Source organism: Lissotriton helveticus, chromosome 10, assembly GCF_964261635.1.
Source record: "Lissotriton helveticus chromosome 10, aLisHel1.1, whole genome shotgun sequence".
Lineage (NCBI taxonomy): Eukaryota > Metazoa > Chordata > Amphibia > Caudata > Salamandridae > Lissotriton > Lissotriton helveticus.
Window position 1 is genome coordinate 867,269,570 of NC_136071.1, and position 23,010 is coordinate 867,292,579.

At 43.1% G+C, this 23,010-nt stretch overlaps 1 protein-coding gene across 1 annotated transcript in view; it reads right to left on the reverse strand.

The window, feature by feature from the left end:
* DNAH11 (dynein axonemal heavy chain 11) overlaps window positions 1–23,010 on the reverse strand; it is a 3,642,058-nt gene that overhangs the window by 661,677 nt on the left and 2,957,371 nt on the right. The window contains exons 67-69 of the mRNA XM_078663510.1: window positions 19,596–19,800; window positions 16,862–17,026; window positions 524–664 (exon numbers count right to left, since the gene is read on the reverse strand). Coding sequence (XP_078519636.1) covers window positions 524–664; window positions 16,862–17,026; window positions 19,596–19,800 — 511 coding nt within the window. The remainder of the gene's footprint in view (window positions 1–523; window positions 665–16,861; window positions 17,027–19,595; window positions 19,801–23,010) is intronic.

Genomic DNA, 23,010 nt, shown 5'->3' on the forward strand with positions numbered 1-23,010 from the left:
TTCATAGGTATAGGTACACTTTCTAAACATAACTAAACAGCTCGAAAACAAAAACTACCTTCCCTTCCGCATCTCTCAAGCACCACGTTGAATAATAATTTATTATAGAAGACAATTTCCTCAATACTTTAAAATAGAATGTTTAGTGTTAAGATTCCTCTCTTTCTCATTTTCACAGGGGACCCGTGAATATCACAGCTATGGCTGCGACAGCTGTACACTTTCTAATGTAATGGGTGTTTGTAATGTACACGAATTGTTGGGGCTAGCAAGTAATATAGGTCACCATTGTTTCAAAACTATCACTTTCACGGTGACCACGGAAGAAAATCCGAAAATGAATTGATGGTACCAAAATAACTTTTAACATTAAAAGGTGTGTAATGTAAACAACCACATTTCTGTGTCCTATACATGCAGGCAGGCATGCGTATTCATTGTACGTAATACAGAGGGAGAGCCAAGGTGTAAGACCAATATGCAACAAACTACTTCGCATCATTTAGTAAAACGCACCGCTTACCTTCAATGAAAACTGATAAATGGGGTTAATTTTGCTGAGGTCGTTAATAACAAAATACAGAAGCGAGGCTCTTGCAGCTGCTGGTCGGTAAAGCTCTCTGGCCTCGTTAATTTTGACTTCGTTCTCCTTTCCTTCAGTCACCTGAATGACAATGAAAGCGCAGGAAAAATCAGTACAAATATGGATATACTTTAAAGAAACAAAAGAGAAGAAACACTGCCAAAATGGATTGAAGTGGAAATGAAGTACGTTTCTAGGGTTGTGCGTTTTTTTGTTGCTGTTATTGTTTATAGTATTACATATAAAGTAATAAAGAGCAAAGAAAATAAACTTGAATGCACAATAATAATTTATGTTATATGACACTTCCCAAAGCACTTCTGCCATTTATAAGTGGTCTAAATAAAAGGAGGTAATATTACCAAGCTTAATGGTACTCAATTTACAGACCTTGGAAAGATGGAAACACAAGTCGGGTCTGCGTGGGTTTCAACTAATAATCACTTTAAGAGCTCTGCATGTTTCAGGCGTGGGCATCCACCTCACTGAGCTATCCTATTGGGTTAGCTTTCTAATAAGGAGGCACTGACTGTATGACTAGAGTGTAAAAGTCACAAACTCCTCCGAAGTCCGGATGTCTTGTCTTCTCTCCTCGACGACAGCACGTGTTCCATGCAACAAGTAAAGTGATATCTCGACATACACGATACCACGATATTTTATGGCAGAATAAAAGCATAGATACATACAAACCAACCTAAGATTATAATTGCACCAGCACAATAACCCGTGGCATATTTGAGAAGATCTTGAGCATTGAATTGGGAAGATAGCCTCGGAGACATGGCGAAGGGTTCTTTATCCGTCTCTCTGTCCGTTTGTCCCACTGTGTATGTGTGCCTGTATATTTGCATTCTGATTGCAGGTGTGGTGTTTTGGTCTGAATATACCTGCATAATTTGCCTCTGTGAGTGAGCCTTTATTCGATTGCATTGTAATCCGGTAACCATATGCCTAGTGTTACATGTGCCAGTTTGTCTTTTTGGCCTTGCTGACTGCATGTCTGGCATTTTGTGTGCATGTTTCTATATATCTGATGGTTTGTGTTCATTTGTGTCTTTGAATGTGTCGGATCTGTTGGATGTGTGTTCATGAATGTCACTGGGTAGGGTGCTGTTTGTGTACAACTCAACATCCACCAGATTACAGGAAATATATTAGCAATGACATTGGAAGTAGTTTTATTGCTCTTTAGTATATTTACATGAATTTATGCGCTGGAATGAGACACCATAAACTCCTTCAGAAAACCATGATCCAGGTTATTGAATTTATTTTCTCAATCTCTGTATATTCTAACTGAAAATTAGTTACAAGGAATGACCTTCAAATTCACTATGACTTTTTGCACTACGAAGTTCATTGTTTTGTTAGGACTTCACCATATATCCTAACGTTTGGGAGCAGATAAAAGGAAGATTTTAAAACAATGTAGGGACTTGAATTTCCCACTGTCTTGCACTAATGCAGCGGTTAGTAACTTTTTAACTTCTATGGATCCAAGATCTTACGGGGACTCTGGCCTAAGTCATTTCTATAATTTGAACCTCGATACAATGCACAGACAAACAGAAACAATTTTACGTGTACTAAAATTTTATATATTTTATTTAATTCACAAGCAAATAAAAAATACAAATATCGAAATGTTAACTGGAAGGCTGGAGCTTTTCAAAATTAGATGTTCTTCTTTAAAAGGTGAATTGATATGCTAGACAGTAGTATATCACTTTGTCTTTTTTTGCTCCAAATGCATCCTCTCAGTTTTTTCCCAGTGCTTCAACTGAGGTAACCAATCGGTCAGAAGAGCTCTTTTTTCATATAATTGCGCCACTCCCACTAATCACTAAACAATAAACTGGTCTCTATGGGGGTAGTGTAGCCCTTGACTACCAAGGGCTACACTACCCCCATAGAGACCAGTTTATTGTTCAGTTATTGTCCAGCCAAGGTGCCTGGTTACTGGGTTGACCTTTTTTATATTTAAAAAGAAATCCCCAAAATCAAGCTGAAGATACCAGTTTAATTTTTAGAATTCATTTTTGTTTTTTAATTTAGAGAGTGTATTTAAATGTTTTTCAATTGACATTTTTTATGTGCATATACTTGATAATTGTGATAATATTATATCATTTTCAAAGTTGTGTTGGACCCCCAGGATTCGGTGGACCACAGGTAGAGAACCACTGTTCTAAAGAAGAAGTTGTAAAGGAGCAAAAATCAGCAACAAAGCGACTATCGTCTTAAAAAATGTGAGTCTTCCTTTAAAGTAGAGAGTCTTGTCACGTATGGTTATCCGATGTGAAATCATTAATTAACTTGAAGGATCCCAATATCCCGCTGACTAGAGCAATCATTATCATTCATTTACACCTGCACAAAATTCAGATGCAACCTGATCTATAATGTCAACCAACCATCAAACCCTAAACAAGCAACATGGGCAGCCGGTAGTGGGAGTACCGGCCAGGCGGTGACGTGGGGAGGGGAAGGGGCGGGGTAGTAATGTATGAATTACGGAGTTTAACAGGTAAGTAAACATAAAAATAAATAACACGTATTTCGCTGCGTGCACTGCATCGCATTTGGTGATGCAGTGCACGCAACGAAATTCGTTTTATTTATTTTTATGTTTACTTACCTGTTAAACTCCGTAATCCATACATTACTACCCCGCACCCTGTCCCTTCCCTTCCCCGCGTCACCGCCCGGCCGGTATTCCCACTACCGGCTGCGGCTGAACATAGGGTGTCAATATTCATCATTCCCAGACTGGTTTACAATAATTCTAGCCACTTGGTGACATGACGTATTCTATAGATAAATCATGGCTATCCAGAATCACCTATAAATTAGGCCCACACTACTACAAAATCTTTCAACCTACAATCTTTTATAACATGGCACTAAAAATCTTTAAACATAAGATTATGAGAGCATTCCCAGAATTATTGGTTGCAAATGAGTATCACTGAGGGAGACAGAGCTCCCTTAAATAGGTTCCTTCTTTTTTGTATCCTACCACATACCCCCACCCCATAGGAAGAAGATACCACATGAGTACTGAAAGTTTCAGAAGTGAGAATCATTCCATAGGGACAGAAACTATTCAAGCATTGAACATTTTCTGGCCTAATTTGATGGCAAATTTCACACCCTCCTTCTAATAAAGGAGGTATGATTATGACACTTTACAACGTACACGTTACAATTCGTGTCATTACAACGCATTTTTTACATCGCAAAATCCATTATAACGCATGTCGTTACAACGCATAATCCATTACAACACAATTACTATTCTAACTCCGCTGGGGCGTTACTTTAGGGAATGCGTTGTAATGGATTATGAGATGTAATGACATGCATTGTAATGGATTTTGCGATGTCACAAATACGTTGTAATAACATGCGTTGTAATGGGTGCATTGTAAACGATGTTTCCCAGGAGGGGCTCTTCACAGATTATTCTTCCTGTTTACCACTCCAACTTCTTTCACCAAATACCTCCACCTCTGCTCCTCATCTTCCAGTTCTCAATTCAGTCATGTCTCACACATCTTTGCTAATCCTTTTACCAACTCTATATTTGATCTGGATCTCTAATGGTTTTGACTCTTCTCCAACTTAATGATCTCTACCCTTTCACCCCCGGCCATAGGGCACTCTAAGTACACTTCAGTAGACACTCTCTGTTCTAAAAACTAGTTCCCAAGGCTCTTACCTATTCTTCCAGACATCTTCTCTCATGCACTTACAAGAATTCTAAAGATGGTCACATCAGAAGTGTCTCTCTATGAGCATTTAACCTATTAATCACAAACAGTGCCTAACCAAATTTCAGCCCAATACAGATTAGAACAGCAATCAATGTATCAATCGATCAGGGGCTTATAAAGCATGCTACTCACCCGTGAGGGTCTCAAGGCGCTGGGGGGAGGAGGGGTAGGCAGCTCCGGCTCAATCGAAGAGCAAGGTCTTGAGGTCCTTCCTGAAGATGTGCAGGTTAGGAGAGAGTCTGATGCTGATCGGGAGCTTGCTCCAGGTTTTGGTTGTGATGTAGGAGAAGGCCCTTCCTCCTGCTCTGCTTTTGCGGATGCAGGTGGTCCCCACCATGTAGGGGTCGGTGGATCGGAGAGTTCTTTTAGGCGCTTGGAAACAGACTTGATCGTTGAGGTATTTGGGTCCGATGTTGTGGAGGGATTTGTAGGTGTGGGTGAAAAGCTTGTAGGTTATTCTCTTCTCGATCAGGAGCCAGTGAAGGTCTCAAAGGTGTTGCGTCATGCGTTCGTGCCATGGGGTCCCGAGGACGAGTCTGGTCGTGGCATTCTGGATGGTTTGGAGCTTGTGTAGAAGGGTCCTGTTGATTCCGGTGTTTCCGTAGTCCAGTCTGCTGGTTATGAGTGCGTGGGTGACCATTTTTCTGTGTTCGGGGGGATCCATTTGAAGGACTTTCGAGAATGCGGAGGCAGTTGAAGCTGGTGGAGGCGATGGCGTTGATCTGACGGGTCATGGTAAGAGAGGAGTCGAGGATGATGCTGAGGTTCCGAGTGTGGTCTGTCGGGGTGGGAGGATTCCCGATGGCAGAGGGCCACCATGTGTCATTCCTGGCGGAGGTTGAGGGTCCCAGGATGAGGACCTCTGTTTTGTCAGTGTTGAGCTTCAGGCAGCTGTCCTTCATCCAGGTCATGACGTTCCTCATTCCTTCCTGGAAGCTGAGCCTGGTGTCTTCGGGATCCTTCATGAGGGAGAGGAGGAGTTGGGTGTCATTGGCGTAAGATACTATGTTGAGCCCATACTGTCTGACGATGGCGGTGAGGGGGCCATGTAGATGTTGAAGAGCGTGGGGCTGAGCGATGATCCCTGTGGTACTCCACAGTTGCTCTCTGTGGGTTCGGAAATGAAAAGGGGGAGTCTGATCCTCTGGGTTCTGCCGAAGAGAAAGGATCTGATCCAGTTTAGAGAGGTTCCTTGTATCCCAGTATCGTGCAGTTTGTCTGCGAGGGTGTGGTGTGAGATGGTATCCAAGGCTGTGGAGAGGTCAAGTAGGATGAGGGCTGCGGTGTGTCCCTGGTCAGATGTCGTCAGTGGCAGCAAGGAGGCCGGTCTCGGTGCTGTGGTTGCTGTTGAATCCGGACTGGGAGGCGTCTTCGATGAATGCGGTCAGCTGGGCATTTACGACTCTTTCAGCGATTTTGGTGGTGAACGGGAACAGATAGATAGGCCGGTAGATCTTCAGGTCCGTAGGGTTGGCTGATGGTTTCTTAAGGAGGGGCTTGACTTCTGCCTGCTTCCAGTCGTCAGGGAAGGTGCCGGATTGGAGGGAGGCGTTGATGGTGCATTCTAGTTCAGGGGCAATGGCGGCCTTCTGGTAGATGTGTGGTGGGCAGGGTCCATGGGGGCTCCAGACCGATTTTTCATCAAGGTCGTGGTGATCAGTTCCACTGTGGCGGGGGTCCAGGTGGTGATGGTCGGCTGGTGGTCAGCAGAGGTGGAAGGAGTGGTGAACGGCGTCTGGTCGCTGAAGTGGTCGTAGAGAGTCTTGATCTTCTGATGGAAGTAGGTGCTGAGCATGGTGCAGAGTTCCTGGTTTGGTGTGACGTCCGTGGCCTCACTGGGGGGTTTGGTGAAATGCTGTATGACGTTGAAGAGTTATTTGGCGTTTGTTGCATTGGTGTCGATTTTGTTCTTGATGAAGGTCCATTTGGTGTCCCTTATGAGCTGGTGGAAGTCCTTCAGGGCGCTCCTATGGTTGTTTAGGTCTTCTGTGGTTGTCCGGCTTTGCCATATTTTCTCGAGGTATCTGTGGGTATGGCTGGCGACTTGGAGTTTGGTGGTGAACCAGGTGGCCTTCAGGGGGCGTTATTTAGCAGGGTGGCGGAGGGGGGTGATCTTGTTGGTGCATCTGGAGATCCATCAATGGAGTTCTTTAGCTGTGGAATTGGCATCAGTCATGGTGGTGGGGGGGTCTAGGAGGAGGGTGGAGTTGAGGTGTTCCTCTGTGATTTTGCTCCAGTTCCTTTGTGGCAGGTGGGGGGTCGGTTTGGGTGTGGTGGTGGTGTTGAAGGTAAAATGTACGCAGTGGTGGTCGGTCCAGGGGCGTTACATGGTGTGGCTGAAGTGGACGTTTGACCCTTCTGCAAAGATGGGGTCAAGGGTGTGTCCTGCTCTGTGCATGGATGTGTTGACAAACTGCTTCAGTCCAAGGTTGGAGAGGTCGTTGAGGAGGGGAGTGGAGTCGGGTTTGCTGCGGTTGTCGAGGTGGAAATTCAGGTCTCCGAGTAGGATGTAGTCCGTGGAGGTGATGGCATGGGGTTTGACGAAGTCGGTGATTGCTGTTGTGGCCAGGGAGCGGGGTCCCGGGGGTCTGTAGGTGAGGGTGCCACTGAGCATGGTCCTGGGGGAGGTCTGTATCTGGAAGTGTAGGTGTTCTGTGCTGGAGTGGCGGTCACTCGTGCTGGAGGTGGAGAGTCAGAGGGAGGTCTTGTGTGCAATGGCGAGTCCTCCTCCTAGGCGGTGCTGGCGGTCCTTCCTCTGGATCTTATAACTGTCAGGGATTGCAGTGGCGATGTCGGGACTGGAGGTGGCGTTGGTCCAGGTTTCCGCGAAGAAGGCGGCGTCGGGCCCGAGGGTGTTGATCAGGTCCCAGGTCTCTACGGCGTGTCTGTCAAGGGAGCGTACGTTGAGGAGGATGCATGTCAGGCCTTTGGTGTCCCGGTCATCCCGTGGGCTTGTGACGGATGTGTGGGCGCTGTAGATGGTGAAGGAACGTTGGCAGAGTCTGCAGGAGAAAGGTCCGTGGGTGGTGTTCGGTGAGGAGATCTGGCAGTCTGAGTGTCTTCTGGGGTTGAGAGCATGGAGGGTAGTGGTGTCATATCGGCGGGGCCCTGGAGAGCCAGGGTTCCTGGCGCTGGTCGCGGGAGGGTCACGGACTGGCGCAGATGGGCTTGCCTTAGGCGCGCCTTCGGCGCACCAGCAGCGTGCCGCCTGAGTGCATCCGCTGTGCGACTGTGCAGCAGTCGGCATATGTAGGGGAGGTTAGGGACGCTGAGCTGGGAGGCGGGAACTGGGTGAGAGCAGTTGGGCGGGGCCACAGGCCTGCAGCGGCGGTAACAGGGAGATGGGAATGGCGAGGGGCTGCGAGTAATGAACAGAATAGTAAAAAACACAGTCAATGGGAACAGAATAATAAAAATCACACTGAAACAATGCACAAATGACAATAAAGAGAACAAGTACAGAAAAATACAACCAGGAGGTCAAAGATTACCGCGATGCAGCACGCAGGGCAGACAGCAGCCTAGAACCCTAGACTGGGGGCTCGACAGCGACGTCGGGAGCAGAGGAGCTGCCGGGGAGAGTGCAGGCCTATGACCGGGGTCAGGTGTTGCAAATATCGGTTTTCCCTTTCTCCATAACTTGTGCAACGCATCCTTTCTACACATGGCCCTGACATAACATCCCTATCAGATTTAGACTAACTCACTTCTCAAATCATATCTATGTCCCACTACCCCAAATGCATCAAGAAGTTTAAGAATGCAATTGAAAAACTTCAAAAGCCTTTACATACATGCCTGATCCTTTCTTATGTTGTCTGTAACAAAACTCATGTGCAACAGAGAACCTTGTCAAGTTGAACTTTGAATACATTTTCTACAAAATAATAAACGTATGATATTATCATACAAGACCTCTGAATCTCGTAACTCAACCACTACCTTCTCAGAAACTGCAGTGTGTTTGAGTGAGAGATGTCCTCAGTTTCAACTAAATGGACCATATATAAGCCTTGCTACTTTATTTAAAAAAGATATCACAGGCACATCTGCAAAGAACATGACTACTCTAAGAATATCTTCTCATTTTTTTAGACTCTCTCCTAGCCAATTTGGTGAAAGATAATGGTATATTGCATTCTCTGTACACAATGATGGCGGTCAGCTCCTCTCTTACGTATACTGTCCTTCCTCGTGCTTGGTCAAGTTATTCCATTATCCAAAAAACAGGAGGAGACAAATACAACCTGAATAACCTTTGACCAGTAGCTAATGTTACTTTACTCATTAAAGTGCTAGAGAACTGTGTCAAGAAAAACCCTTTCATTAATGAAAACAACTCTACTGGTGATCTCATGATCTACAACTGGGTTTCAGATATAGCATAGAGACTGCAATGATACGTTGTCTGTATATGTCCTATTATTTATTGATGCCCACAATTCTCCTGTGGCTTTTGTCACCTCTACTAACTACATTGCATTATGCATGTAATAGCATATTGTTTATATTTATCTATGTTAAGATTGTGTGCTTTCCGTTCACCTAACCATATTCTAAAATAGTATATTGTTTTATTCAGACCTAGTGTTGCTTTGCATATATACATGTATAAAAGACTGCATAAATTCCCATGAGATACTTCTCACTCTGGGCCCTTACCATGATGACATCATCACATGAACCTCATGCAAAAATGCTATAAATAGGAGATCAAGATTAGATAGAGATGGCATTCTTTCGTTCCTCGGGGTATCAGCTTCAAGGACACTACAGGCCAATACAGCCAGCCTGCCATAGGTGTCACATGCTGTATTCCAACTCTCAAAATGGCAGAACTTTTAGATGCTATTATCTATGCTCTATGCTCTCTATATTTCCTATTGCCACAATAATTGTTATATTTTCTATATTGTTTTGCATATTTATTATCTTAGCATCTAATAAAAGCCCCGAGTCGCATTCATGAGGATGGCTTCATTATGTCCTGGCTCAGGGGAAAGGGTGAGTGGGAAGCCAGAAAGGGCATGTTTGTCTTTTTTAATGTTGATCATTTCCAGGTAACTTATGAAGAGGTCCACAGAGCACTAGCCCGTTAGCATTATCTAAATGGTAAGTTGGTATACCTGCACTGCCTGAGCCACAAAGGAACACTACGTGGTATGTTCAAGATTTTTTGGCAGCGTAACAGCTAAATTAGTGGATCTGTCAGGGAAATTGACATAGTTAACTATGGCACTTTCTTGATTGCTGTGGAACTACAGATAGGAATGTATGAGGCAGTATTAAGGTACTTTGAATTCAACTTGACCACCTGCTACCAGCAAATAAGACTGGCAAACTCCCTGTCAAGCCCTTCCACCCTTTGACACATAGTTCTCCAAGGGTCTATTTTTAATCCCCGCGCTCTTGAATTTGTACACGAGTTCCTCTGCTCCCTCTTAAAGCATACAATATCTGTTTTCACAATTACATTGATAACTAAGTAGGCTCTCCAGAGGAAACTGATGCATTTTTTAACACCCTAAAATTCCTCAGTTCTGGATGTCACATCGACTCGTTTACAATGCGGCCCGTAAAGGTTCCGACAGATGGTTGTAGCCTTTCTAGCTGCATCGTAATGGGCCACTCGGTTTGCTTTCCGACTGCCCAATTATAATGCTGGTGGTCACAAAGCATACCGGCCGGTCATTCCGGCTGGCTTACAATAGTCGGAGCCAGCACGTAATCCCAAAGGGCGGGCCTTTTTGCTCTTGTAATTGTGACGCACGCTTTCAGACATGGTTTCCATCTCGGCCTGTCCGACATGGAAACCATGTCGGAAAATGTGTCTGTGGGCCCTCAGCAGGGCTCCCATGAGTGCTTGGCGTCTGGTTGGGGGCCAAAGGGGTACCTATGGTGCCCCCATGTTGATCCCTGCACCGCGTGGCAGGCACTTTGAGGTGCAGGGATGAACAACACCTCCCATTTCCCTAAGGGACCAGGTATTACAGACGGTTTACGATGAACCGGTTTATTAATGAGGCAGGTGGGACCGCCAACCAGATGTCGGTTGGTCCCAAGACCAAGTCGGTGTCGGCGGAAGCAATTCTGCCAAACATCAAAATAGGTCCCTAAATTCCACCTCCTTTTACCTTCAAAATGTTGCCCTCCAAAGCAAGTGTGGCTGGATGGGGCAACCCAGCTTTCCATTATTGCGTAAGATGATAAATCTTTAGGCTTCACCCTCTAAAACCTCCCCACAGTATACAGGCACACATTAATGCAAAGGCTAAAAGTGCACATTAAGTCCATCATAACAGCAGACAACTTCAAATCTGTGATGGAAGTCAAAGTCTTCTTTAGACTCGACAGTGACATTTTCCTTCTGACTGGAATTCCAAAAACTCACCTTACTTTCTTAAAAGCACCATTCAATGCTGCAGTACATCAGATTATAATGGCACCTGAAAACATTCTCCTTACACTTCAATACTGTTGTCACTGATCTGGCTTCCGATAAAGGTTAGAAGTTGATCTAGTTTCCAATCTCTATAAAACTATACACAACAACTTTCACAACCATCTAGCCAGCTAATTAGCCTTCTCAGATGGCTCATGATCACTACGAAGAGTAGATTGTAGCCTCCTGAAAAACCAGCCTTCAAGAAAGAAAAATGTCTACATCAAGCTTGTTTAGAGAGATGTTTCAAAGTCTGGAACTCCATACCTCTCTATTAGGACAACCCCTTTATATATCGCCTTTAAAACCAGTTTCAGTTGGGAATGTCTACAGGGTGATCCTCTCCCAAAATGAGCGATGTAAAAAGTACTAGAGATTTCTGTAAACAGTTTTAGTTATTATATGGTATTACTTGGGAATGGGCACTCGGACTTGATGGAAACAATTCCCTTGAAATTTAGAAAGAAAGATTATGCCCAGAATGTTTTTTGAAGAGTTGCTTTTTCTGCAGGATATTGTCTTGGGCTTTCTAATACTGCAATTGTTTAGTTCCTATAGTGCTCTGCTGGTTCTGGCTCGTATTGTACAAAACTATATATCAATATAGATAAATATAAATGTGCAAGCATGTGTGGTCCATGGGCAAACGTGTGCATGCATAATGTGTATATTTGTGATCATGTTCTAGACAAAAGAAAAACCTATTGCCTGAATCAGTGTTGTTTGTAGTGAGTAGGCAAAGTGGAAGGGCCTGCAGTGAAAATCTATTTGCCATCATTGATGTGCTTTTCGCAATTATAGATGCGTGAAAGAAGGTGTAAAATGTCCTACTCCTTGAATTCAGCCTTCTCTCTTCCTGTCCCTTCTGCACTGCTAAGGAACAGCTCCACATTCAATAAATAAGGAGACGTTATAGCCTACGTGCTTGTTTATATATTAAGGGAACAACACAGTGCTCTTTTGTGGATCCTGGAACTGTGTAGGTTCCTTGGAAATGTGCCCATTTTTGTAAATATGAAACAAATTGTGCAGGATTCTCTGAATTTGCTATTCGTTCCTGAAGACTGCATAGCCCAAGACAAGTAAGACAACGAGCTTCTTAAAATTGTCCTCAGACCACAGCAATTAGAAAGCGGGCCTGTACTTAGTTTGCATCAAGGAGTCAGTGCCACCATTTAAAAGAGTTCAATTGAGGGAGAGGACTCTTCCTCGCCCATTAATTTACCCCCTCCACGTTTAGTTGTTGAATTCTTTTGATTAAAGGGGCACCTCAGTGAGGCTGAGGAATGGTGGCTTTTACAGCTGGCACATCCAGGGGAGTGTTTCTAATTGGGGCTTTGAGTTTTCCTAACAAAGATGACCTGCAAATTGCTATTTTTTTCTCTTGTCTGTGCTCACCTGCTAGTTAGGCTGAGTGGAAGTTTCACTCCAATACAACACCAATCTAGGACAATAGCCATTCATGGTGTGCTAAATGGTTAGTCAGACATTTAGACCCAATTAGATAGGACTGCAAAGGTTGATGTGTTAAATAATGTGCTTGCTAGGAAGTTGTCACTTTGGCCTCATCACTTTGGTTGCTTGTCCCTAAGTTGAGAGCAAGGTCAATGTTCACATGAATTGCGATTAAACAGCACACAGGTGACAACGGTTACATTAAATGAATAAACATTTTAATACATTTTGGTGTAAGTCATAAAACATAAATTATCTGAAATGTACAGATGGACAGGACCATATGGGATTTGATCTGAAGATCGAGACAAGATAGCTTTCCCACCACCAGTAATAGTAAGTAATCTTTATTGCTTGATTAATTACAATCTTAGCAGTCCACACAGCTATATAAAATACTTAAAAGAATACTATGTAGCACAATTTCATATTTCCTTAAAAACGGGGTTACTATGTTCTAAAATCGAACGGTTGACTAGTTAAAAATACATACAATATAATTGTGATAAAAGTGCATAGTTCGAGTGAAGGCTATGGGTGAGTCCCGGTCTGAGGGCAACGCTTGTGTGCATAGATCTAATGGTCAATTGTTTGATCGTGATCCACTAGACTTAGTGTTGTTGTGTAGTGGGAGTGAGGGAGAGTTACTGGACAGAAGAGCTTAGGCGTGGGAGATTATGCTCAGGTTGCTGCGTAAAGTTTTGTTTGTGCATCTTTCATGAAGTGGACGAAAATGCAGGTTAGTCTAGCGTTGGCCCCGTTGAAGCACGCCTTCACTGCCTGTCTGCAAGACCGAATATGCATTTTGTTTATATGCGGTTTTAACAGCTCTCTCCTCTCCCGGTCTAGAGACTTGCATATGCACAGAAGATGCAACATATCTTCTTCAGTTTTGCCACATAATCTGCATAATGTAGTTGGAAATGTACGTTTCCAGGGGGGCATGTATTTTGTATTTTCGTATTTCCGGTTTATATAGCGCCAACTCACCGGCAGGTCTCAAGGCGCTTTTGACCAAAAAAGAACACAACAACATACTCAGCAGGGGGACTAGAGGGGGGACAAGCTTAAACTGGACTCAAAGCCTCTCTGAATAAGATAGTTTTCAGGGACTTCCTAAACCGAAGGAGGTTTCCTTCTTTACGAAGGGACTCAGGTAATTTGTTCCAAATTTTGGGGGTCAAGACTGAGAAAGATCTTCCACCCTTTGTAGCAAGTCTATAACGAGGACATACGAGCAATTGTGAATTGGAAGACCTAAGGCACCGGTCTGGTTTATACAGCTCTAGACGTTTTTTATATATGACGGAGCTTGTCCGTAGATCGCTTTATGGGCAATACAGAGACTCTTAAATTCAGACCTCTGCCTTATGGGCAGCCAGTGGAGGCTCTGTAACAGTGGTGATGCATGTGAGCGTCTCGGTAGCCTAAAAATGAGACGAGCCGCATCGTTCAGAGTCACCTGCAATCTATTAATTAATGTTTTTGGAAGGCCCAAATACAGCGCATTGCCGTAGTCCAGCCTGGATATGATGGTCGCAGATAAGACCGTACGCAGCATGGACATGGACAGAAGGGGGGCTAACTTACGTAGTTGTCTAATCAGCCCTGTGCAGGCACCAGCTACGGTAGCAATCTGGCTTGCCATTGATAGCTCACAGTCTATTTTAATTCCCAGGCTTTTCACTTTGTCTGCTGGTTTGGGAGTAGGGCCCAACTCCTGGGGCCAGTACAGGTGGCTCCATGGAGAGCAGGTCGGTGCAACCACTAAAACTTCTGTCTTCTCAGGGTTTATTTTTAGAAGGTTCGAGGACATCCATCCGACAATAAATCTGAGTACATTCTGTGCCTGGGTTTGAGCTTGTGTTGTATTATCTATACTCAGCAACAGTTGGGTGTCGTCGGCGTAGTTAAATACACGGCAGCCCATCTTTGCCAAGGAGCTGATTAATGGCTGAAGGTACAGATTAAACAGGAGGGGGGATAAGGCAGAGCCCTGGGGCACCCCACATGTTACATTTCCAACCTCTGAAATCTCCTCCCCCAACTGAATCCTCTGTATTCTCCCAGTCAGGAAAGATTTCAGCCAGCAGAATGCTGGCCCCTGAATCCCAAAACTGGACAGCCTGTCCAGGAGCAGTGTATGGCTGACAGTATCGAACGCCGCTGACAGGTCTAAAAGTATCAGGGCGCTCGGTTTCTTACTGTCAGCCATCTCTCTCAGCTCATCCAGCACCGAGAGCATCACCAATTCGGTGCTATGGTGTGCTCGGAACCCTGCCTGGAGCTCATGAAGAAGATGGTGAGATTCCAGAAACATAGCCAAAGATTTTAGCACATGTTGCTCCAGGACTTTGGCCAGAAACGGGAGCTGAGAGATCGGTCTATAGTTTTTCAGGGACTTGGGATCCGCTCCTGGTTTCTTTATTAAAGGTTTTACCCGAGCTTCTTTAAATCCATCAGGTAACTGCCCTATAAGTAGTGATTTGTTTAGCAATGAGAGGATATGCTCCTCTAGAATGGAACGTGCTAGACGAAATACACCATGTGGGGTTTGACAGGTAAAATCCCCATCCTCAATTCCAGGAAGCCTTCCTTTAGTGATCCAGAGAAGCTGGTGCCGAGATACGGTTGTGGCGAGCATTTTGAGTAGCTTTGGATCACTAACCAGCTGTGGGCCCCCTTATTTAAGCTTTCTTGATGGTTTTTGGTAGAGACGAGCTTTGTCAACTTATTAACCAGATCTTTGACATTATTGAATGGAAGTCCTGACTCCCAGATGTTCTCCAGGGCTAACATGCTAATCCCTGATTGAAGGTAGGCCTTGGCGGGGGAGTCGTTTTTCCTTGATATGTCCTTCCTTAGGAATGAATTCAGCGATCCCGCCACTGCGCTATTTATTTTATACCAGCTTTTTACCAATGTGTACTTTAGGACACGTACAAATAGAATTCTATCAGTCTGGGACACCCTTATTAAAAATGGTGGGCTTACTACATTCCTGACATCATGCGCTGTGATTCATCATACTCAGGCCTTCACTCTGGAACTAGAATCAGAACCCTTATATATGTAGACACTAGGAAATTCAATGACCTTCTCAGACATGCTTCAGGATTAAAGATATTGTCACTGGAGATATGTAGAAAGAAATTTTACCTTGGCATAAGTCGGAGACACCACAACACATAATTTAAGTACTGGGCCATGCCCCTTATATTTGAATTAATTGCCACTGGAGACACTACTCCAATTAAAAAACGTGTTAAAACAGCAGGTGATACAAGCAGACTGATTACTGCCCTACATAACCAACTCCTAAATGACAGCAAAGCAGTCCTTCTTTTTATTCGTCTCAGGACCAGCAGTGTTCTGAGGAGAGTTCTGGGGGTGCTACTTTTATGCAAAGAGCCTAACTATAGGTATGGGAAATCCTTTTTCCACTCTCTAAACCAGTTCTCTGTAGCTCCTCCCACTCCCAATGGGTCTGGAGCCAGCCCGACTACAAAAACAAAATGGAGGTAGGCCTAGGAGTGAGCTTCATCGGCCAGTGACATGGTAGGCATCTTTTGAGCTCAGGAAGTGGGTGAGCAGAGCCTCACAGGTCTTTGGATGGTGTTGAGACAATATATCAAGTTGGAAATATCGACTTGGAAAAATATAGAGCCAAAATTATTGTCACATGGAAATATCGTCAGCAAGAATATCTTTGTCATGAATATCTATTTTAAGGTAAGATCGATTTTTTAAATATTGTAGTCCTTAATAACGGTTACAAAAATATAGTTGTTTATAATATATATTTTTTTATTATTGTTATGTATTTTAGGATATATTTTGAATTAATGCGATGTAATTTATTTGTATAATTATTGTTTTTTAAGGTATTTATTACATTTAAGTAATTTTTGTTATTTTTAGTACCGTAGCGGGTTGTGGATGTTTAGGAGCACAGGATCGGAAGTCATTTTTTTATAATAAATTAATGATTTATTTGAATTTATTATTTCTTTAATTAATAATTAATTATATTAATAGTGTAATTATTTTTTTGTAAATTACATTTTGGGGCCGATTCAGATTCGTAAAATGCCCTCCGAATAGCCGTATGGAGCTTTTTTCACATATGAATCGTATGCAGAACCGTACCCGTACCTACGATGTAGTACGATGTGTACCCAAAGCAGTTCTCCGTACGAATCGTACCAAAGACCGTACAACTCACTAATCCGTACGAATCGCATTCGGAATGCGCAGTACGCGTTGTCCGTACGGATCGAAGCGGCATTTTCCGACGCAGCAAGTACGAATCGTATTGACAACACTCCGTACGACTCTTTTTCTATGGGAGCTTAAATCGTCCATAGACTGGTATGAGTAGCTCTAAAAAAGAAATAAATACAAATTAGTAGGTCCCATCACTCCTAATGAAATGCCTGTGGGTTCTGCTGAATTATATCCTTTGTCTGAAATTACATCAGAACATATTCAGCATGCTTCTTGGGTCGGTCAGATCCAGTACAGAAATAGTTGCCAGAACAGGGATCCATTATTTTCAAACTCTGCTTGTAATTCTAGTTAAATTTAATTAAAAGTAATTACCTTATGCTCTATCTCAGCTGCAGTTGTCTTGGTTGACTCTAGCTTCTCCACCAGTTCTGTATCTCCCAAGAAACTTCCCTGCGCAGCTGAGAGAAGGGTCAGGAGTTCGTCTTCCAAGTGCTTCAATTCAATCTTAAAAAAATTCTGATGCTTTGTCAGCACAGACTGGAAGAAAGTGCAAAACAGCCGCCAAGTAATTAGAGGAAAATTGATAAAGTTTGGTCTGGTCATACTTTTTTAAAGAAAAAAATATTATTTCTACCATAAACATTATAAAATATCAAGTGCCGCCCACTTCCATAAATAATCGAGGACTAGCTAGAATTACTGTGTTTGTAGAACTTACATACTTTAGTCGAAATAAACTGTACAACACTTTTAGACTAAACACAAAATAGAAAGAATGTTCTTATTTGACAGTGACCCTGTTTCTCTTGCTACCATCACCCAAGCCCCCCCACCTCAAATTTATGATGTTTTGGGAAGTGCCTAGTTTGTACTATTTTGCACATCTTGGAAAACCCGGATGGGTGGTGGGAGTTGTGTGGAGTGAGGGGAAATGACACGTGTAGGTGTGCCAAAGATATAAAAGATTGCACCACTTCTGGACTCTGGTCCATCAGACATCGTAATCGGGCCCTTAGTAGTATTGTTACACATGAGGATCTCCTCACAGAAAAGATAGGAGAGGTGGAAATTTACACTCGTAGGTTTGTGAATTACTGTTTTTAGTAAGTGAGAAGTACTATTGTAGTAATTCTTTATGCAGGACCACTGAAAGTATGCAGCAGAATAGGACCTAAATATGCAGCAGAGTTCAATAAATTATGTGGCAAGAACGGGCAAAGCATGCAGCATAATGCAGCACATTTTGTAACAGAATGACTTCATTATTGTGATATTTCTAAACTTGGTAACACTGTCTGGGCATTGGTTGCATCACATTAGTACCAGTTTAACACCCAAATATTGCAATAAGCAATGGAAATTTGACCAATCCAGTTTTACAAAGGGCCTTCCATTTCCAGCATGTCTCTCTGCATTTTTAGTAACGCTTGAATTGTTTGAGCTAGAAACAAAATTTTGTTTTTGTGAAAATCAGATTATGTGACAAATGCGGCAAATCTATAATCATGCAAAAATCACTGCACAATCCCATAATATCAGTGGCCCTGTTTATATGTACTACAAGATGCGATTTCTAAATCTTGTGTTTTACATTAGGAGCAGGGGCAATGGGTAATTTAAGAAGGCGGGGTGAAGGGCGAGCAGGCCGCATATGGACAAACATACATACTCGCACTTACCCATCTACATGCACACTCACTCGCATCAATACATCCACAAGCGCGTACACATACACACACAATTCACAAGCACATTCATACGCACACATCTATTGATAGCAGGCATGCACTAATACGCATACATTCATACCTACACACAAGCAAGTACCAAACATTAAAAGGAAAAAGAAACATTTACCAGGCTACAGTGATCATCAGAAGTGGCAAGAGGGAAGCCTCTGACGTTCCAGTAGGGTTGGGAAATTCCGCCTGTAATTGTTGACTGACTGTGGCTCAGCCTATGATAGTAGGCAGCAGTTCCATATTTGTAAAAGAGCGGGATGAAGTCATTGAGGCTGCTGACACCACGCTGTGACAAGGTATCACTTATGGACACTCAGCCCTAGGCACTTCAGGGCTTAAAACTGAAGCGCCCAGGTCCCTGTCTATCAGTGACATGCCACCTCATTATGAAGGGGAGGACCTACTAGCCCTTTTGCGGGCTAAAGAGGTAAGGCCCACTGGGTTGTGAAATCCACAAAGTTCAGCTCAGGAAGCTAATTTAGCGCATGTACAGCTTCTGGCTGTCAGACCTGAACTTTAAGAGTGGCCGTCAGGCTGTACTTTGCTCAGCCTGACAGACACTCTTCATGTTTGCAAAAAGGTGGGGCCCCTCCACCCTAAAGAATGGGCCGCGTCTGGCTGGGATCTTGGTTTGTTGCAACACTCAGCTTTTGTTGATGGGTGTTGACCTATGAGCGAACCAGGATACATCCTTTTCTACAACTATTTTGAGATTCTAAAAGCAGGTGGGACCCTCATGCTTTATAATTTTACTGAGGAGCTGATTGTAGTAAAAGACATCCTGTTGAGGAGTTCAGTCCTGACAGGCTTGCTCACAATATAAAGATGTCCTTTCTTATAGTCATTATTTACAAAGTGCTAGACCCATGTGTTGATTTTTCATATACCTATTAGATAGGTTCTGTGACACAGTTCTATTCAAATTATTTGCAATCTTTCCCAATTTGGCAAGTATGAATTGTCCTCCTTTATGTTTGATTTGATGTTTCCCCACTACCAGCTCCACAATACAATTGTAAAGCATAATGGAACCGCTCCAATGTCGCCTGTTTCATTGCATGTAAAAGAAGATTCTTAAAAGTAAAGTGCATATAATATTACATTTTATGGTCGCTTCCTCAAAAGAATATAGGACAAATAGTTTACAAACAAATTGACCCACACGGTCAACACATTGTAATTTTACTCAGTTAATAGTGCTCAGCTGGCAATCATAAACATAAAATAAAAAACACAGTCTGAAAGTTCTTGAGCACCACGGAATTTTCATCTACATGGAAATATTATAACAGCAATTTCAAAGAAGTTGAGGTATTCGTCTGTGACTACTTTGACAATAGATACCATTTCAAAAGTGCTGTTACCTTGAGGTGTTCTAAGTCTGGTCTTTCGACGCTAACAACCTCGGCCAGAAGCTGGTCCTCAAGGCCCTCGGTGGTGACAGTGAAGTTGATAAGTGTCATTTGGGCCTGTAGCTCCGGCTTGTAATGTGGGTTGGCCAGCTTAGTGTGCAGAATGAGACGGAAGCTTGGGTTGACTTCACATTCTTTATCGCCAATCTTGATATACCTAGTTGAGAAAGATGACATCATTACAGACGTAAAATTGTAAAGAGACAAATGCATGCATTTTTCAAATTCTCATTAATGTAAAATATCTATGTTTGTGTAGATTTATACAAATATCCCTTAACAGTGGTAAGAAAGAGCAGATTACACTGTGCACAACTGTCAGTATGTCTTATGGCATGGAATGTTGTAATGTTTACATGTTTTAACAAAATGTATTTATCCAAAATCAGGAAGCAAGGGTACAAATTGTCCAGTAAGGTAAAGTCATTATGAAGTGGCCTTCTGGTGGTTAACACTGTTGTGGAGTGTTGTTTCCATTTGTAAAGTAATTGACACATGCAACCTGTAATACAGTAAATAGTGTTTTTTCATCTCAATTTGGCTTTAGTGTGGTAATAAACGTGATTGTTTTACCTTTGCACCGTAGTAATATGTGTGCTTGTGTATTTATTAGCAGCGGAAAGTGAAGGAAACATGAAAAATAAAATAGCAGGAAAACCAATTTATTACCATTTTCTTTTTCTATGCTGGCAGCAGCCAAGTCTGAGGACGGGGCCAGCAGCAGGGAGGAACAGTGTTCATTTCAGTTTAAAGTGCGCATGTCACTTTGGCTGGCTGTCTTCCGACAGAACGCCTGATATGATAACATTCCAACCCAAGCCGTCTTAGACAGCTGGGTGGAGAGCAAGCACAGACCCCCATGCTTGAAGGAGCATCGAACCAGCATGCTCTAGCTAATCTTGGTGCATCTCTCATGCTGGTGGAGCAGTATGATAGTAGCACCAGGATTGGTAGAGGGGAGTTGAATGAGGCTCTGTGTGCCTGTGCTAGAGCCACCAACTGCCGAGAAGAAGAAGAGGAGAATTGAGGACGAGGCAGTAGGTAAGTAAATCTTTCATTTTTTTAAAAGTAGATATAAGTAGCGGACAGGCACTGTGAGAAACTCGCAGTGCCTTCATCCTCAACTCTAGAGCTCTTAATCATGGCCTATTATAAACAGTGTTACAAATGGACCATGATTTAGAGCTTTGGCGTAGACTGTAAGGGCACTGCTTGTTTTTTTCCAGTCCCCTTCAGTAGGTTAAATCTTTGCCCCACCTGTTTCATTTGCAGCTGGACGCTATTGTTTATTAGAACAGTTGCTCTAATTAATGTGTCATTGGGCAATATTTATTTGCACGGCTATTGAATCAATCTGCTGTTCCTGCTGGTACAAAGTACAGTCAAATCATGACAATAACACTGCAAAAGATAACATATGTACAGTGCTTTGCTGGTACTTCTTTCATCACTTGATAGGAGTCTCTTGGTTGCTGTCCTCTCTTGGAGTGTCAGACCAAAAGAGCAAAACTTGCCCTGAGTTTATGGAATGGGTGGGTATGCTCACTAAAAGTAACTCGGGATACACACTCTATGGGAGTCTAATGTTTCCAGGGGTGCCCAGCCTGATAGCGGCAAACTACATTGAGAAGGCAAATGGGAAAAGCTATGGTGGTGATTTGCAAAAGTACGATAACAGCGCCTAGCCTTCAACGCGGGTACTCCAAACAACCATGAACTGTTCTGCAGATAAAACCAATGAATACAACTCAAATATTCCAAAGAGTAAAATATAAAAGAAAAAAAGAACAACGATTTATCTTGCTGACTAGGGAAAAAACTGTGAGTCAGCATCCATCCTCATTGATACTTGGCTTGGTTTGGTAGGCAGCAAGGAGCAAGCCACCCAAAGACACCAATCAAAACGTCCAAGTGGTGGTTTAGATGATAGTGCTGGTGGTTCAGCACTGTTCTGTACTTAAATGTAGCAAAAAGGAGGGTTCTGTTCATCATGGAAACTGTAACTAGACCATGATAGAAAACTGAAACCACTAAACATATTAAATCTATATATAATGAGCATGTGGTCTTAAAATCATGGTCTCTCTATGGATTATCATGAAGCTGTGTTAGTATGTGTTTCCAATAGTGAGGCCAATCCAGTGAATTGTTGGAAATGAGAGCTGTACATACTGATGTCAGCAGTGGCATTCATGTGTTCCGATTGGAAAAAAACGAAATGCGATGGCTGGATTTATTTTCTTTGGAATATGAAATGAATATTACAGAAGTCAAAATAACACCTGCTATGGGACCTTTTTTGATGGTTAGTCTGTTCAAAGAGGATCACTGGCAGCAATAAGAGGCCTCAAATGAAGATCTGCATCAGATCCTTATACTCCAAACCTGCTAGCACCGGGGGCAACAACCATTAATCCATTGGGTAACAGGGTGCTCAACGCTTCGCTGTCTACACCAATGGTCCATGTGTCATGGTAGTAGTCAAAAATTCTGCCCCTGTTAAAAGAAACCCGAGGCAGACCCTAGTGAGCAATCTAATTATAGGCAAATCTTCCTCCTGCTAGCCCTGTCTAAGGTACTTAAAAATAATAATCTGATCCATCCTAGCCAATTCAGTTTTAGACCAAATTTCAGTACGGAGACAGTGCTGATGGAAGTCACCGAACTTATCAGATGCACCTTGGACGCTGGGGGGGGGGGGGGGGGGGGCTGTTTTGATTATGTTAGAGCTGTCAGCGGTCGTTGATAAAGTCCCAACACCAGGCTTCTAGAATGTCACCAATCTATCGGGGTAGGTGTACTGGCCCTGAACTGGTTATCCTCCTTTCTGAAGGATAGAGGACATGAAATATGGATCCCTCCTATTTCCTCTACTGCATGTGAGCTGAATGTGGGAGTACCGCAGGACTCTGCCTTGAGCCCCACATTGTTCAATGTGTACCTCAGTTCTTTAGCCTAGTTGGAAGAAGCCTTGGGGCAAAGGTGATTAAAGATGCTGATGATGCCCAGCTGCTGTTCACATGTGGCAGGAGAGAGAAGAATGCGGGAGAGTCCATTAAAACCTGCCTTTCACTGTTTTTTCACTGGATGGGCGCCCATCAACTAAAATGTAGGGCAGAAATTACCAAATTACTATTGTTCTGTTACAATGCCCCAGATAAGTGGCGCACATTGTGGCCAAAAAAGGTCCCACCCCTAAGTTCGCATGGGGTAATAGTTAAGAACCTGGGTGTTAAATTCGAAAACTCCCTTTCTTTTCAACCACAAATCAAGTCAGTGGTTGGGACATGATTTGGACTTCCGGAGATTTAAAACAAGTTCTTACATTGCCTTTCTTTCTCTGCAAGTGAGTCGGTAGTCCAGGCAC